Here is a 15,031-nt window from a genome sequence, read left to right on the forward strand (position 1 = left end):
TGTGTCCTAATGGCCAGCACTCAGATTGTTTTGCTTTGCCAAATTGTCTGTCACTGATGTCACTGAGATCAGTGCATGCCTGCCTAGCAGACCACTTCTGGCAGGCACGGTCCCAGGCACATCCTGTTGGAGGTGAGAATTATTATATAGGATATGCGTAGAGTACAAGCACACATTTACACCTGCCTCAGAAGAGCATTTGTGTGCTATTGTAAGAACCTAGTTTATGAAGATATAGGCACCTTTATAAAATAGCTGCATTCTTCTCAAGTTTTATATGTGGTAGCAACTTAGTGATTAGAGAAACAGGCTGGAGGCCAGGGAAGCTAGGGTTCAATTCCTGCTTCTCCCATAGACACTCTTTGTAACCTTGGACAATTATTTCACTCTCCATTGTCTCAGGCAGACTGTGGATCCACTTGGGCAGAGAAATAAACTTCTATACCTGAATCTAAATCACCTTGAGCTCAGATCTGGAAAACAATGAGAAATAAATCTAAAATCCATGCCTCTTAATTGTATAGTACAGCACAGAAATAGAGGCGTAGTCTAGTGGTTAGTGCAGTGGGCTTTGATCCTGGTGAACTGGGTTCAATTACCACTGCAGCTCCTTGTGACTCTGAGCAAGTCACTTAAACCCTCCATTGCCCCAGGTAGAAAATAGGTACTTGTATATAATATGTAAAACACTTGACTGTAACCACAGAAAGGTGGTATATCAAGTCCCATCCTCTTTCCTTTCTCTGATCTAAATCAACAACTCTCCAGAAAAATTCTACTAGGCAGAAACTGCTTCAGAAAAAAAAAAAAACTACAATGGGGCCAGTGAGATTTACAGCTTATAAGAGCTGGGTATCACAGACCAGCTCCCTCTAATGTACTGATTTCCAAACCTATCCTGGTTTTCAGAATATCCACGAGATCAATTTGTATCCCCTGCCTCCTTGGTATGCAAGTCTATCTCATGCATATTCATTGTGAAAATCCTGAAACCCTGACTAGCTGAGGTTCCCCCAGGACAGGTTTGGAAATTACTGCTCTAATGGTATAACACAACTAGACATAATCCCCAATTTCTGTCCACCTGTAAATCCTGCAGAAGCCCCTGTAGATCCAGCCCTCTCTTAGCAGCATCCCAGTAATGGTAAGTCCGTATGTCTTTAAAACCCGCATCAATGAACACTGCATTATGGTTCTCTGGAAAAAAACAAACAAACACTTAGAATTCAAAAACAAATTTATCTCTCCAAAATGGCAATACATATCTCATATGAACCAACAGAGCTGTCACTTTTCTACAGGGGTGCATGATATCTTATCTGGATGACTTGGCTGGTAAAGATCTTTTCACCTCAGGAAGGAGCTCAGTGATCAATGTGCAAAATCAAATTGGGTTCGAGAATCACTAGTGTTCGTCATCAATTACCCCAAATCCCATTTGATCTCTTCACCTCAACTAGAATTCATAGAACTTTGCTAGACCTGACTCAGGGGAAGACCATTCTCTCACCAGAAAGGATCACCACACCTGTGTCTGTGGAGCTGGAGATAGCTTAGGGCATGTACAGACTGTATATGCTTCAATTATGCATTCAACTCCCTTGATACATTTCAAGATGAGACAGGTCCAGTGGACCTTACACTCACAATAGACTCAAGCCAAGTTCATTTATACATGTTTGTGTAAATGAACAGAATAGCAGCCCTCTTCCCCCAGATTCTGTTTAGCGCGACTTAAGTTGTGCACGCAAATACGGTTGTATTCTGTATTTGCACGCGCACCTTAATTAGTTAACAAGCCAATCAGTGCTAATTGATAATTAACAAGCAATTGTTGACACTAATTGGCATTGATTAGAATTTATACACAGGACTGTCTAAACCAGTGGTTCTCAAACCTGGTGCTGGAGGCATCCCAGCCAGTCAGGTTTTCAGGATATCCACAATGAATATTTATGAGAGATTTGCATGCACTGCCTCCACTGCATCTCTCTTATGAATATTCATTGTGGATATCCTGAAAACCTGACTGGCTAGGGTGCCTCCAGGACCAGGTTTGGGAACCACTGGTCTAAGCGTATTCTATAATGTGATGCACGTAAATTCTAAGTTGCTTAGTTGGAAAGGGGACGTGGCCATGGGTGGGGAATGGGCAGATCATAGGCGTTTCTAAAATCTATGCACGTTGTTAAAGAATACACCCAGTCCGCGCCTCATTTAGGCATCAGGATTTACACCAAGCTTTACTTGGCTAGCTGAACATGACTAAATTTAGTCACACGGACTGGCGCTCAGCATATTCTATAAACCACTTGGAAATTTATTATTCTATAAAGTACGCCTAAATTAAGGTGTACTTTATAGAATGCACTTAAGCGTATTTCATTTCGGCACCAATTTTTTAGATATGATATATACAATTTAGTCCTTTACGGGTAACTGTACAGTTACATATGTGATAAGTCAAGCAACTAAGCGCCATTCTGTAAAGGTGCTTGCGAGTACCACAGCATGTAAATACAAAGGGGCATCCGCATGGACGGCACATAGACATGTCTCCTTACCCACATAATATACAGAATTCAGTAAGTTATATGCATCCCTGACATATTTAGGCACCTGTGGTATGCCAGCTCTATGGCTGCAATAACTGCCTGTGCCTACATGCAAGAGCATCAATGCCCAGATTATGCTAGTATTCCTTAATGGAATCAAGATGCCATTATAAATAGGTTCTCACCATGCAGCGTTCAGGTGCCTAAACATAGACACCCAGTTTAGAACTGCCTCCTTAGAGGATAATTTTATAACAGAATACTTATTTTAAGAGAGCAAGTAGGCACCTACTTAGGTCCTATTTTATAAGGACACATAGGTGCCTATGGATGCTCATTTTCAAAGCAAATGGATATCTCAAAATGCCTAAAATAAACGTCCATCCGAAAAAACGTCCAAATCCCAATTTTAGAAAGTCAGAATTTGGATGGTTCACACTGCAGTTCATCCAGATAGTAAGGGAGGGGGGGTGTTGTGGGCATGTTTTGGCAAAACTATAGAAGAGATCCAACAGTAATTTTCAAAACGTAGGAAGAAAAGTCAATATTTAAAAAGAAGGATGTTTTTTTTTTATCTAGACCTGTTTCACTCACATCCAAATTACAAAAAGATGCTCTGATTCAGCAGCCAACCACTGGAGGGATTAAAGCATGACTCCTCCTTAATCCCTCAGTGGTTGCAGTCCCCCTTCCTCTCCCCTGAAAAGTTAAACCAGAAAGGAAAACTAGGCTCTATGGGCCTGATGCACAAAGCTTACTTTGCTGGCAACGATGCTCACCATAACAGCTACCAATAATTCCATTCAAATGTATTACAAAGAGCTCAGTGGTATTAAAATGAGCGATGCACAGACGTTTCCATGCACCACAAAGAAAGAAGCGCCTAACTTTAATATCCAAAATTTTACGACAGGTCTGGAGTTGTCGTTACGGGAAGCAGTCCATTTGTACTATACAGTGCAAGCAGACTGGAGCCTCAACTCTCCGCCTCGAAAACTAAGGTGTCACTGATGGTCCAGCAGACCACTTCCTAACCCCCCCCCCAAAACCTTGCAGAACTTCCTGGTGGTCCAGCAACCCCCCCCCCCCCACATGCAAAAAAACACCTGGTCCAGTGGACCTCCCTCTCAAGCCCTTCCACTACCAAAAAACCTCCATGGTGGTCAACTAACCCCCACCCCTCCACATACCTTAACATTTGGAGGTAGGAGGGTAGGCGCAACATCCACTCCCTCCTGCCTCTGGACACGTCCTTGTCAAAATGGTGATGCTCAGCCCCTGCCCAGTGCATCCTGGGATGCACTGAGAGGGGCTAAATACGTTACATGGTGCTAAGCCCCTCCCAGTCCATCCCAGGATGCACCGGGCAGGGGGCTGGCTGGCATTGCCATTTTGACAAGGGCAGGCCCAAAGGCAGGAGGGAGCAAGCATTGCTCCTGCCCTCCTGCCTCCCACTGTCAAGATATCTAGAGGGGTGGGTGTTACTAGCGCACCATGGAAGTTTTTTTGGTAGCAGGGAGGGGGCTTGAAAAAGGGGGTCTACTGGACTACCAGAGATTCTTTCTGCTTGTGGCAGGAAGGAGGGGGGGTGGCTTTTGCAAGGTTTTTGGGGGGGAGCGGGAAGGGGTCTGCTGAACCACCAGCAAGGTTTGGGGGGGGGGGGCAGGAAGGAGTCTGCTGAACCACCAGGGAGTTTTTCAAGGCTTGTGGGGGGGAGGTCAGGAAGGGGTCTACTGGACCAGCAGGGAGTTTGCAAGGGGTCAGGAAGGGCTCCACTAGACTACTAGGAATTGTTTGGTTGGGGAGTCCGATCATCATCCCTGGACATACACACAAGAGCTGTGCCTACTGAAACAGCTCTTGTGGGCATGCACCAGGGATGTTCGGACTAGAGACCTGCATGGGAATGGGGTTCGTGGGAATCTGTGGGATTCCTGTGGGGACAGAAGAAGTTCCTGCAAGGTCCCTTTGAGGATGGAAGCAGTTCCTGCGGAGTTCCTGTGGAAGTGTAAGCTGTACCTGTGCCAGCCTCTAACCTACCAAGTTCTTTGAGTGCCACCTTCTCCTCCTCTTTGCTTTAACAGCCCAGAAGTAGAAAGTCTTCCATTAACCCTCTGTGCTCCCGTGCTGATGCACCGGCTTCAGATTTGACTCAGGCATAGTAGTAGTAGTAGTAGTGATATGTGCATGTGGTGACCTCTCAGCACACAGTGCCAGTGAATCAGCCTTACATGTGCGCACCAGAGTGTTCCCACTTCCATTTCTTCCTTGCCTGCAGTGCTGAGGCTCGAAACCAGAAATCAAGAGAGCCGATTGGAATTTTTGTTTTTTTAGGTACCATTAAATTCTTGCAGGGATGGGTGGGGACTGGTTAAATTCTTGCGGGGACATGTGACAGATAAGATTCCAGTGGGGATGGGTATGATTCCAGCAAGGATGGGTTAATTTCTGTCCCTGTGCAACTCTAGTTCAGACCCCTTTACTGACCAATGCTCAAAACAGCATGCATATAATTTGCACGTTATTAGTATTGCGCACTCACTGTTGAGCCGGTGTTTTTCCAGCGCTGTTCCCTACAACATTGGAGTTTTGTGCATCAAGCCATATGTCAGGTGTAGGTATTATGGCCATAGTGAAAAAAAAGCACCAAGCAGGTAAGAATAGCCTAGTGGTTAGTGCAATGGCCTGTAAGCTAAAGGACACAGGTTCAAATCCCATTGTAACTATTAATTTTTTTTTTCAGGCACTCCTTCTAGGAACATAAAAATACTTACTGTACCTAAAGATAAAGGACACTTGCAAGGCTGAAGGCTATTGAAGTGCTGTACATTCATATATGGTGTGCGTTTTATCTAGCGAGAAAGGTGCCGGTACTCAAATGCCAGGCCACCCTTCAGGGGGTGGGGTGATCACTGAGGGACCCTCCCCACAATAGCCAGGCCCTCTATAACCACTCACAGAATCTATGACAAGGCAGAATTGGTGTGTAGAGCCTGAGGTTTTTCATCAAAACTTGGGGACCAGGGGTCAATTTTAGCAGACAATGGAAAAGGTGCCAGTATTCAGTACCCCCTCAAAAAAAGCCCTGTGTACAGTAGGTATTTTTCTGTTCCTGTAGGGATCATATTTATAGGGGAAAAAAAGTTACAGTGGGATTTCAACCGGTGTCCCTTGGTTTAAACTTTAAAGTCCACTGCACTAACCATTAGGCTACTCCTCTGGCCTGCAAGGACATCTGTGTGGTCATTTTCATAAGAATGCTCCCAGACAGATATCCTTGTGCCTTGTTTTCCCTCATTTATAATTTAAATGTTCCAGTTTGTAAAACAGTTGTTCAGGATGGATGTCTCCAGTGTAAGGACGTCTTTCTCATGTGACCTTTTTCCTGTTAGAAAATGGCTGTCAGATGGGCTTTTTTTGGACATTTGGTGGTGGATTTTTTTTTTATGGCACTTAGATGTCCTTTAGAAAATGCCCCTCCACATGTACTCCAAAACTATTAATCTGGGAGTAAAATTTTAAAAAAACATTTTCTTTTTTTGTGCAGCTTAGGACTTAAATATCATTACATCATAATGTAAGGGAATAAAATTGCACAATATATATTTTTAAAATGCAAATATAAATTCCTATTCAAAATATTTTCTTTTATAATTATTAAGTAATCCATATAAAAAAAAATATATATGGAATTTTTCTTTAAATGTGCTCAGAAATTTTATGCACCCTTCAATTTAAAGAAATTCCCAGACTTTGTTCACAGTAAACCAAGTGGCCCATTACAAATACAATAGAGCAGGGGTGGGCACATGCCTGCCATTGAATTTTATGCCACTAGCAAGACTATGGGAAGTACACAAACATCATTAACCAGAGTTTTGCTGTCAGTGGAACTGTTGAAGGATGCAACAACAGGACAAGACTTGATTGACAATGTTAGCAACTGTTTGGAAAGACAGAAGTATATGGTAACAGACCATTCTTGTAATAATTTATACTCATTCAGTCATCACATTGAATTTTATTGGCAGTGAATTATATGGTGCATTTGTTAATTTTCTGTGTGTGGCCCGCTAAGTATAGTACTGACATTCATGTGGCCCTCTGTGTATAAAGGTTGCCCACCCCTGCAATAGAGCAAAAAATGTGAAGGTGAGAGAAAGGAAACAAGTGATAAATTATTGCATTAGAGACATGAGAATGAACCACTTTATCAGCCCGGATGTCAAGCAAACTGCCCTATTTAACAGGCTTCGATTCCAGCTACAATACAGGTTGTGCAGAATGTACTAAAGGCCTAGCGGGTTTGGCAAAGTCTTACCCCAGGATGGAGAAGAGATGTAGACTGGCGTAGATGTGTTGTTGGTCCCATTATACCAGCGCCTCAGAAATTCAGCTCCAATGCGCAGTGCTCCAGTACCACCCAAACACTGAACACCTCCTACCTAAAGCAGAGCAAGGGAAGAGCTTGGGAAATGCAGATTTCACATTTCAAGCGGACTTAAACTTTAATCCTTTCCATGACTCCTTCTATTACTTCGTTCTCATTTTCAAGTTTTATTTATGGACAGCAATTTTAGGATTTGCAGTCACAGCACAGACAAAAGCTGTTCTCTCATGACACAGTGTAAAAACCACACACTCATCCTAAATGGAAAGTTTCAACATTTTTCATTCTCCGAGGACAAGCAGGCCATATTCTCACATGTGGGTGACATCATCCACACTGCCTGGTGTAGAGCATTTAAAGCTAATATGTCTTTAAGAACACACGCATCCCCAACACACATGCGTGAAAGCCTTCCCGGCCACCGCGAAAGCACAGGACCAGCAGTCTCTTCTCATCTGCTCCTCACATCATCTGGTGCATGAGTGTTATTTCGAGTGAGTTGTGCCTTCCCTTGGAGATTTTTTTCTCCTATTTTTTCTTTAGTTCCTTTTTTTTTTACCTGCCTTTATTGTATTGGGGGAAAAATACCTCTTAAGTTTTCTTTTTTTTTTTTTTTTTTTGAAATCTTTAGGCCCTCAGTCCTGAGCTCCGGTCAGCACTCCTTCCCTGTATTTTTTTCACTTGCTTTGCCCTTTTTTTTCTGGTACCATCAAGCCTTTTGATTTGGCCATGACTGTTTTCCCTTCCATAACACTGAAGGTTCCCAGTGGCTTTAAGCGCTGTACCCGGTGCAATAGAACTATCTCTGACAAAGACACTCATTCTTGGTGTCCTCAGTGTTTAGGGCCTGAACATACCCCTTCAAGCTGTGTTCTATGTCTTTGTATGAAGAAAAGGACCTAGCTGGCCAGAAAGGCTGAGCGAGATAAACTTTTTGGGGCCTGGTCTGAATCCTTGATGTTGGTGTCGAGAGTTGCACCGGCATTGGATGCGTCGGTACACATAACTCCTAGGCCTGTTTCAGACACTGGGAGTGGGCGTGCATCGAGCAGGTCTCCACCTGCCTCAATGCCAACTGCTGTGCAGGGCTCCCAGGATCGTCAGCATTGGACCGGACCCCGAGGTGACGTGAGGATTCAGTGTCATCCTAGTCCGTACCGAGGTGCGTCGATGACCAGCATTGGGTGAAGGCCAAGCATTGGCATTGATCCCCCTCAACACTTGGTGCAGGGAGCTCCGGGGCACCAAGGGCACCCCTGGTCCCTGAGAAGTGTCGGCACCAGGAGGATCGCTCCCCCTCCATACAAGAGGTGCCAATGTGCAGATCTCCATGCAGCCACGACCTGGCATCCGTTTCCACCATGGCAGTTCGGCGGCCTGTCTCTGACCCGATGCCCCAGCCTTTCCCGATAGCCTCTATGAGCACATCTGGGTCATGCCCCATGAGCACTTGGCAAGGCTTTTATAACAGTGCATCGATGTCTGGGGTGCTTGCACCTGCCATGTCTCAGCCTGTGGCGAGGTCTCTGACATCGGTGCTGCATGCAGCTCCTGTTTCGATAGCCGCCTCAATGTCGGTGGAGGAAGCTTCGTCAGAGTCAAGGGTGGACCAAACACCTTGACACCCCTCTCAAGGACATGGCTCTTCTTTATCAAGGCAGGCTCGGTCTCAGCCCTCCCATTAGTTCTTTGCCAACAACGATGAGGTGCACTCATGAGAGTCTGATGAGGATCCACAGTACTTCTCGGAGGAGTCCTATAGTATCCCATCTGACCCCTCCTCTCCTAAGGAAAGAAGAAAATCTCCACCTGAGAGCCTTTCCTTTCCATCTTTTGTCAGGGAAATGGCAACTGCCATTCCAATTCGTTTAGAGACTGTGGATTTGGTGAATGAATAGTTAATTTTTAAGTCTAAAATATTTAAGGCAAATACTCCTATCTTAATAGTAGAAAATGCTTAGACTGACTTTCTCTTTTCAGCCTTCACCCTTTACCTCAGAAAGGACCAATCAATGTAAATTGACTGTCCAAGCACTACAGGCATAAGATAAGCTGACTGCTGAAAAATGTTTTCTTACCCTTTCTCAGGCACCAAAGTGACTTATTTATGGTTCTGGGATTGGCCATCTTTATTCTGTCTAACCCCTAATCTTTGTATTCTGTTATCCCCGAATAGAACGGATTCATTACCTCATCTGTGGGTTGGGCTGTAAAATGTAACCATTTTATAGATTTTAGTTTAGGAGAGACTAAGGAGAACGATGTCCAGGCTGGTCTCTCCTCCCTGTTAACAGGTTAGGTTATATAAATCTAAAATAAATGACTGGTTTCACTGACTATTTGTAGATTTGGATTTATTTACAGGAGTTACAAATCAATAAGATGGAGGACAAGCCCAGGTCTGATATGTTCGAATTCCTGGACTATGATTCCCCTCCAAGAGAGGCTGTGACAGTCCCACTTCACATAATCCTGCAGGACGTTCAGGTGGAACTGGGAGTCCCCTCTGTCAGTCCCTGTCCTCCCTAAGAAGACAGAAACGATGTACCGGATCCAGAGCTCCCCTGGGATTGATAGGTCCCAGCAACCTCATCACTCCCTGGTGGTGGAATGCACACTCAAAAAAGCTATGAGTTCTAGAGTCTATGCTTCAGACCCCATGGCAGAGAAGCTAGACCCTGAATTCTTTTGGGCAGAAGATGTATCAGGTCTCTATTTTCATCTCCTGTATTCAATCTTGCCAGCTCTACATGAGCCTATACTTACGGAACTTGGTGCGGAGTATGTCTGATTTGGTGGATTCTCTCCCACAAGAGCAGGCCGCATCTCTCTGCCAGTTGGTCACACAGCAGACCTGTCAAAAGTTCTTGGCCAGGGGTGCCTATGACACCTTTGATGTGGCGTCCAGGATCTCTGCCCAGAGTATCGCGATGTCTCTGACTTGGACTTGGCAGTCCAGCAGAGGTTAGTGGATGCCACTGCCAGGGGGATAACCTTTTTGGAGACGAGATGGAGGAGGTCGACCTCATCAAGAAACACACTAACACCACTGATACTCTATCCCACCAGATCTCTTCTGCACCTTCCTCCTCATCCAGGTTTTTGGGCAAGTCGAAGACGAGTCCCTACAACTCTCAGAAGTGTAGGTGTGCTCGCTCAGCAGGCTCAATCTCAGAGACCTCCCTCTCTTCAACAGCATGCGCCCAAGGCCCAGTCAGCTCCGCAGACAAAGCCGAGAATGAGTTTTAACTGGCTCCAGCAGAGCATTGCCGCAGTAAATGTGACCGTCCTACACGAGCTGCTGGTTGGGGGGGGGGGGGGCGCTGAATTTTTTCCAAGAAAAGTGGCCCCTTGTAACCTCTGACTGTGTTCTTCAAATAGTCCATCTCAGTTACACCTTGCATTTGGTGGCACAGACCATTAAATGCCCACCAACAGCATCTCACATCTGCTCTCAGCACAAGAAAGTACTTGCAGAGGTAATCTCCGCCCACACGGTTGAGCCTGTTCCACCAGGGGAAGGAGGGAAGGAATTCTATTCCAGGTACTTCGTTGTGCCAGTGAAAACAGGAAGGATGTGTCAAATCCTAGACCTAAGGGCCCTGAACAAATTCCTGGTCAAAGAAAAGTTCAGACAAACGACTGACTGTGCTCTCTGGACTTAAAGGATGTTTACACCCACATCCCGATACTTCCAGTTCACAGGAAGTATCTTCAATTTCAGATGGGCACACATCACTTCCAGTACTGTGTGTTGCCTTCAAGCCTTGTGTCAACTCCCAGGGTCTTTGCCAAGTGTCACGCAGTAGTGACAGCGTCGCTGCACAGACTGGGAATCCATGTGTGGATGATTGGCTAGTGAAGAGCATGTCAAAGGCCGGTGCTCAGAAGTCCATGCAGAGAACTATTCAGGTGTTCGAGATACTAGAGTTCATTTTAAAACTGCCCAAGTCCCATCTCCATCCCATTCAATGAATGGAGTTCACAGGAGCCCTGCTAGATACACAGCAGGAATGGGTCTTTCTCCCTGTGCCAAGGGCAGACACTTGCCACTCAGATCCAAGCCAGCCAGAAGATCAAAGCTCGGCAGATGTTAAGGTTGTTGGGCTACATGACCTCCACCGTCCATGTCATACCCATGACACGTCTTCACATGAGAACTGCCCAGTGAAGCCTAGCTTCCCAGTGGTGTCAAGCCTCGGGAAACCTAGTAGAACTAGAGGACATGATTTGAGGTTGAATGGGGGCAGACTCAGGAGTAATGTCAGGAAGTATGTTTTCACGGAGAGGGTGGTGGATACATGGAATACCCTCCTGCGGGAGCTGGTGGAGATGAAAACAGTAATAGAATTCAAACATGCGTGGGATAAACACAAAGGAATCCTGTTTAAAAGAATGGCTCTATGGAATCTTAGTGGACATTGGGTGGCGACGCCGGTATTTGGAGAATAAAACCGGTGCAGGGCGGACTTCTACGGTCTGTGCCCTGAGAAAGGCAGGGACAAATCAAACTCGGATACACATATAAAGTATTACCCAGTTTACCCATTCAGGTCTTTATCTGCCGTCATTTACTGTGTTACTATGTTAGGTGTCATCTGAGTGACGCCAGAGTTAGTCCAGTCTCTGCTCTGGTGGATAATTTGATCCAGTTTACCTGTGGGACTTCCAATCCAAATGCCTCAGCCTAGAGGGTGCTGATGACAAATGCATCCCACTTGGGGTGGGGAGCTCACAAACAGGCTTCGCACTGAAGGTGCTTGGTCAGCCCAGGAGACAGATCTCCATATCAACCTTCTGGAGATATGGGCAATCTGGAATCCACTAAAGGCTTTCAGAGATCTTCTTCTCAACCAAACTGTCCGTTTGAATGAGTACAATCAGGCGGCAATGTACTACACCAAACACCAACACAAATGGGGGAATCAGAATACGCCCGCTGTGGCAGGAGGCTGTTCGATGTGGCACTGAGCAGTCCAGAATGGGATGCACAAGAACACTTACCTGGCGGGCAAATCCAACAGCCTGGACAACAGACTGAACAGGGTCATGCAACTGAATGAGTGGTCCATCTGCATGGGCTTAGCCTGTGAGATCTTCCAAGTGTGGGGCACTCCCTTGATGGAGCTCTTTGCTACTCAGTTTAATCATAAAGTCCTTCAGTACTGTGTCACGCTCTAGGCCCACAACAGACTAGCATCAGATGTCTTTCTCCTTCATTGGGGGACTGGTCTTCTGTATGCATAGCCTCCTACCCCTCTTATGGGGAAGTCTTTGCTGAACCTCAAGCAAGAACAAGGAACCATGATCCTCACTGCTCCATACTGGCCCAGGCAAATCTGGATCCTGTTTCTTCTGGAGTTGTCTCCGAAGAACTTTGGAGATTGGAGTGTTTTCCGAACCTCATCACGCAGAATGAGGGATCTCTTCTACATCCCAACCTCCAGTCTCTGGATGTTGAGGGTTTAGAATTTACTTCCTTACATCTTCCTGAAGGTGTCTCCAAGGTCTTGCTGGTTTCCAGGAAAGATTCCACAAAGAGGTGTTACTTTTTCAATTGGAGGAGGTTTGTCATCTGGTGTGAGGGCAAGGCCCTAGATCCTCTTTCTTGCCCTACAGAGATCCTGCTTTGATACCTTCTACACCTATCAGAGTCTGGTCTCAAGACCAGTTCACCTCAGTACAATTAGTGTTTACCATCACTGTGCAGAGGGTAAGCCCATCTCTGGACAGCCTCTAGTTGTTTGCTTCAGGAGAGGTTTGCTTTTACTAATACTACTATTTAACATTTCTAGAGCGCTACAAAGTGTACGCAGCGCTGTACAAACACAGAAGAAAGAAAGTCCCTGCTCAAAGAGCTTACAATCTAATAGACAAAAAGTAAAGCATTTAAATTTAAAATATTTAAGCAGTCAAGCACAAGAGAACAGTCACAGAAGGACTAAAGATGTTGAAGGGTGGTCAGTGTGATTTGACAAAGCCCCCTGTCAAACCTCCACCTGTGTCATGGCATCTCAACGTTGTCCTCACCCAGCTGATGAAAGCTCCTTTTAAGCAACTTAACTCCTGATATCTGAAGCACTTGACCTGGACTATCATTTTCTTGGTGGCTGTTACTTCAGTTTGCAGAGTCAGTGAGCTTCAGGCCCTAGTCGCAGATCCACGTTACACTAAGTTTAATCACAACAGAGTAATTCTCTGCACGCACCCTAAGTTCCTACCTAAGGTTGTATGGGAGTCCCATCCGAACCAGTTGATTGTTGTTCCAACATTCATTTCCAAACCTCATGACCATCCTGGCAAAAGTGCACTGCACATCCTGGACTGCAAGTGAGCATTGGCCTTTTACTTGGAGCGGGCTAGGCCCTACAGACTGTTCACTCAGCTTTTTGTTTCTTTTGATCCCAAAAGGATGGGAGTTGCCATCAGGAAATGTACAAATCACCAATTGGCTGGCAGATTTCATTTCTTTCACTTACACCCAAGCTGAGCTAACTCTTGAGGGTCATATGTCAAGGCTCATAATGTCAGAGCTATGGCGGCATAGATAGCCATTTGAGGTCAACCTCCATTGAACAGATTTGCAAGGCTGCAACGTGGTCTTCGGTCCACACATTCACATCTCACTACTGCCATGAGCAAGATACTCGACGTGATAGTTGGTTTGGACAGACAGTGCTGACAAATTTGTTTGGGGTCTAGAATCCAACTCCACCTCCCCCCCCCCTTGGCCCGTTTTGTTCTGTTCCAGGCTGCACTCTCACACATCAGTATTTTGACCTCACCGTTGCGAAATCCAATTGACCAATGGTTGTTGTTTTCGGTGAGCTTAGTCGCCAGGGATTCCCACATGTGAGGATATTGCCTGCTTGTCCTCGGAGAAAGCGAAGATACTTACCTGTAGCAGGTATTCTCCAAGGACAAGCAGGCCATTCATTCTCATATACTCTTCCACCTCCCTTTGAAGTTGATTGCATGCTATATTATTGTACTGCTGGATCCTGCGCTCTTGCAGTGGGGACACTACATGTGCTTTTAAAGACATATTAGTCCCACACCAGGCGACACAGATGATGGCACGAACATGCGAGAACGAATGGCCTGCTGTCCTCAGAAAATACCAGAACCTTCACTTTCTATTTTGATTGTGTGCTCAAATGTATATAACTATAGAAAAATCACATGCAGACAATCAAAAGAGAGCTTGCTAAAATAATGCATTTAAAATCAAAAAATGTAATTAATCATCATACTGGGTCCTCTTTCTTTAGAAAGTTATGTAAGATACTTGTAAATGACTATTCTACTTCATCTTTTCTTTATTCATCTCTCCTCTCTTCTAAACTGCCTCTTCAAAATGTACCCTATTTTCCAGGATGGCTTGGCTCTTCTCTCCCAGTGCAATTTTAGAGGCGCTAGACCGAAATTCAGGTAGTCCAAGGATTGGCAGGTACTCATGGTTTAAACTGTCATTTTTTGCAATCTGATGCTCTACTTTCTTCACTACTGGCAGGACCCAGGGCTGTGAATCATCAGTGCGATAAGCTGCAAAGAAAAAAGAAATAAACAATAGTTCATTCTGTGTCTGGCATTTTTGCAGCTAACTAGAAAGGCAAACATAGAAGTTTACTTGTGGAAGGTTCCTTTCACCAACAGAACAGACTAGAAAGAAAAAACAGAATAATTTAAGAGGTCACTTTTGTCAGTATCATACAAAAGAGAGAAAATAATATTTTGTTAATTTACATTTAGGGGCAATTTTCAAAAGGGATTTCATGGACAAATTGCCCTCTCCCTCTGCAGAGCAAAGGGATAGAGCTGAAGGGTGGGCCAACTGAACTGTGCGACAGGATTTCATTCCAAAATCTTGGTGTGTTCTTTATCCCGCATTCTTTGCGGGATAGGAGATCCCACTGGCACAAGAGGGCCAGCAGATATTTTAAAGGATACGATCTGTAAGTAGTTACCCCTGAAAATTTGAGCATAAAGTACAGTCAGATCTGCAACTCCCCCACACTCTAAATATTGCTATCCTAGCTATCAAGCACGAAATAGGCTGGCGGTAAAAGCTATAGCGGTTCTATGT

The 15,031-nt window shown here is 45.1% G+C and overlaps 1 protein-coding gene and 1 long non-coding RNA gene across 2 annotated transcripts in view; one reads left to right on the top strand and one right to left on the bottom strand.

Moving 5' to 3' along the window:
- The window catches only part of GOT1 (glutamic-oxaloacetic transaminase 1), a 50,384-nt gene that overhangs the window by 11,703 nt on the left and 23,650 nt on the right, over positions 1-15,031 (bottom strand). The window contains exons 2-4 of the mRNA XM_030202920.1: positions 14,309-14,490; positions 6,877-7,000; positions 1,085-1,197 (exon numbers count right to left, since the gene is read on the bottom strand). Of these exons, the coding sequence (XP_030058780.1) occupies positions 1,085-1,197; positions 6,877-7,000; positions 14,309-14,490 (419 nt within the window). The remainder of the gene's footprint in view (positions 1-1,084; positions 1,198-6,876; positions 7,001-14,308; positions 14,491-15,031) is intronic.
- Positions 115-3,283, top strand: LOC115470045. Its single transcript, XR_003942110.1, has 3 exons — positions 115-125; positions 658-664; positions 3,135-3,283. It is a non-coding gene; the product is annotated as an uncharacterized LOC115470045 (long non-coding RNA).

Source organism: Microcaecilia unicolor, chromosome 5 (assembly GCF_901765095.1).
Source record: "Microcaecilia unicolor chromosome 5, aMicUni1.1, whole genome shotgun sequence".
In the NCBI taxonomy this organism is placed as follows: Eukaryota; Metazoa; Chordata; class Amphibia; order Gymnophiona; family Siphonopidae; genus Microcaecilia; species Microcaecilia unicolor.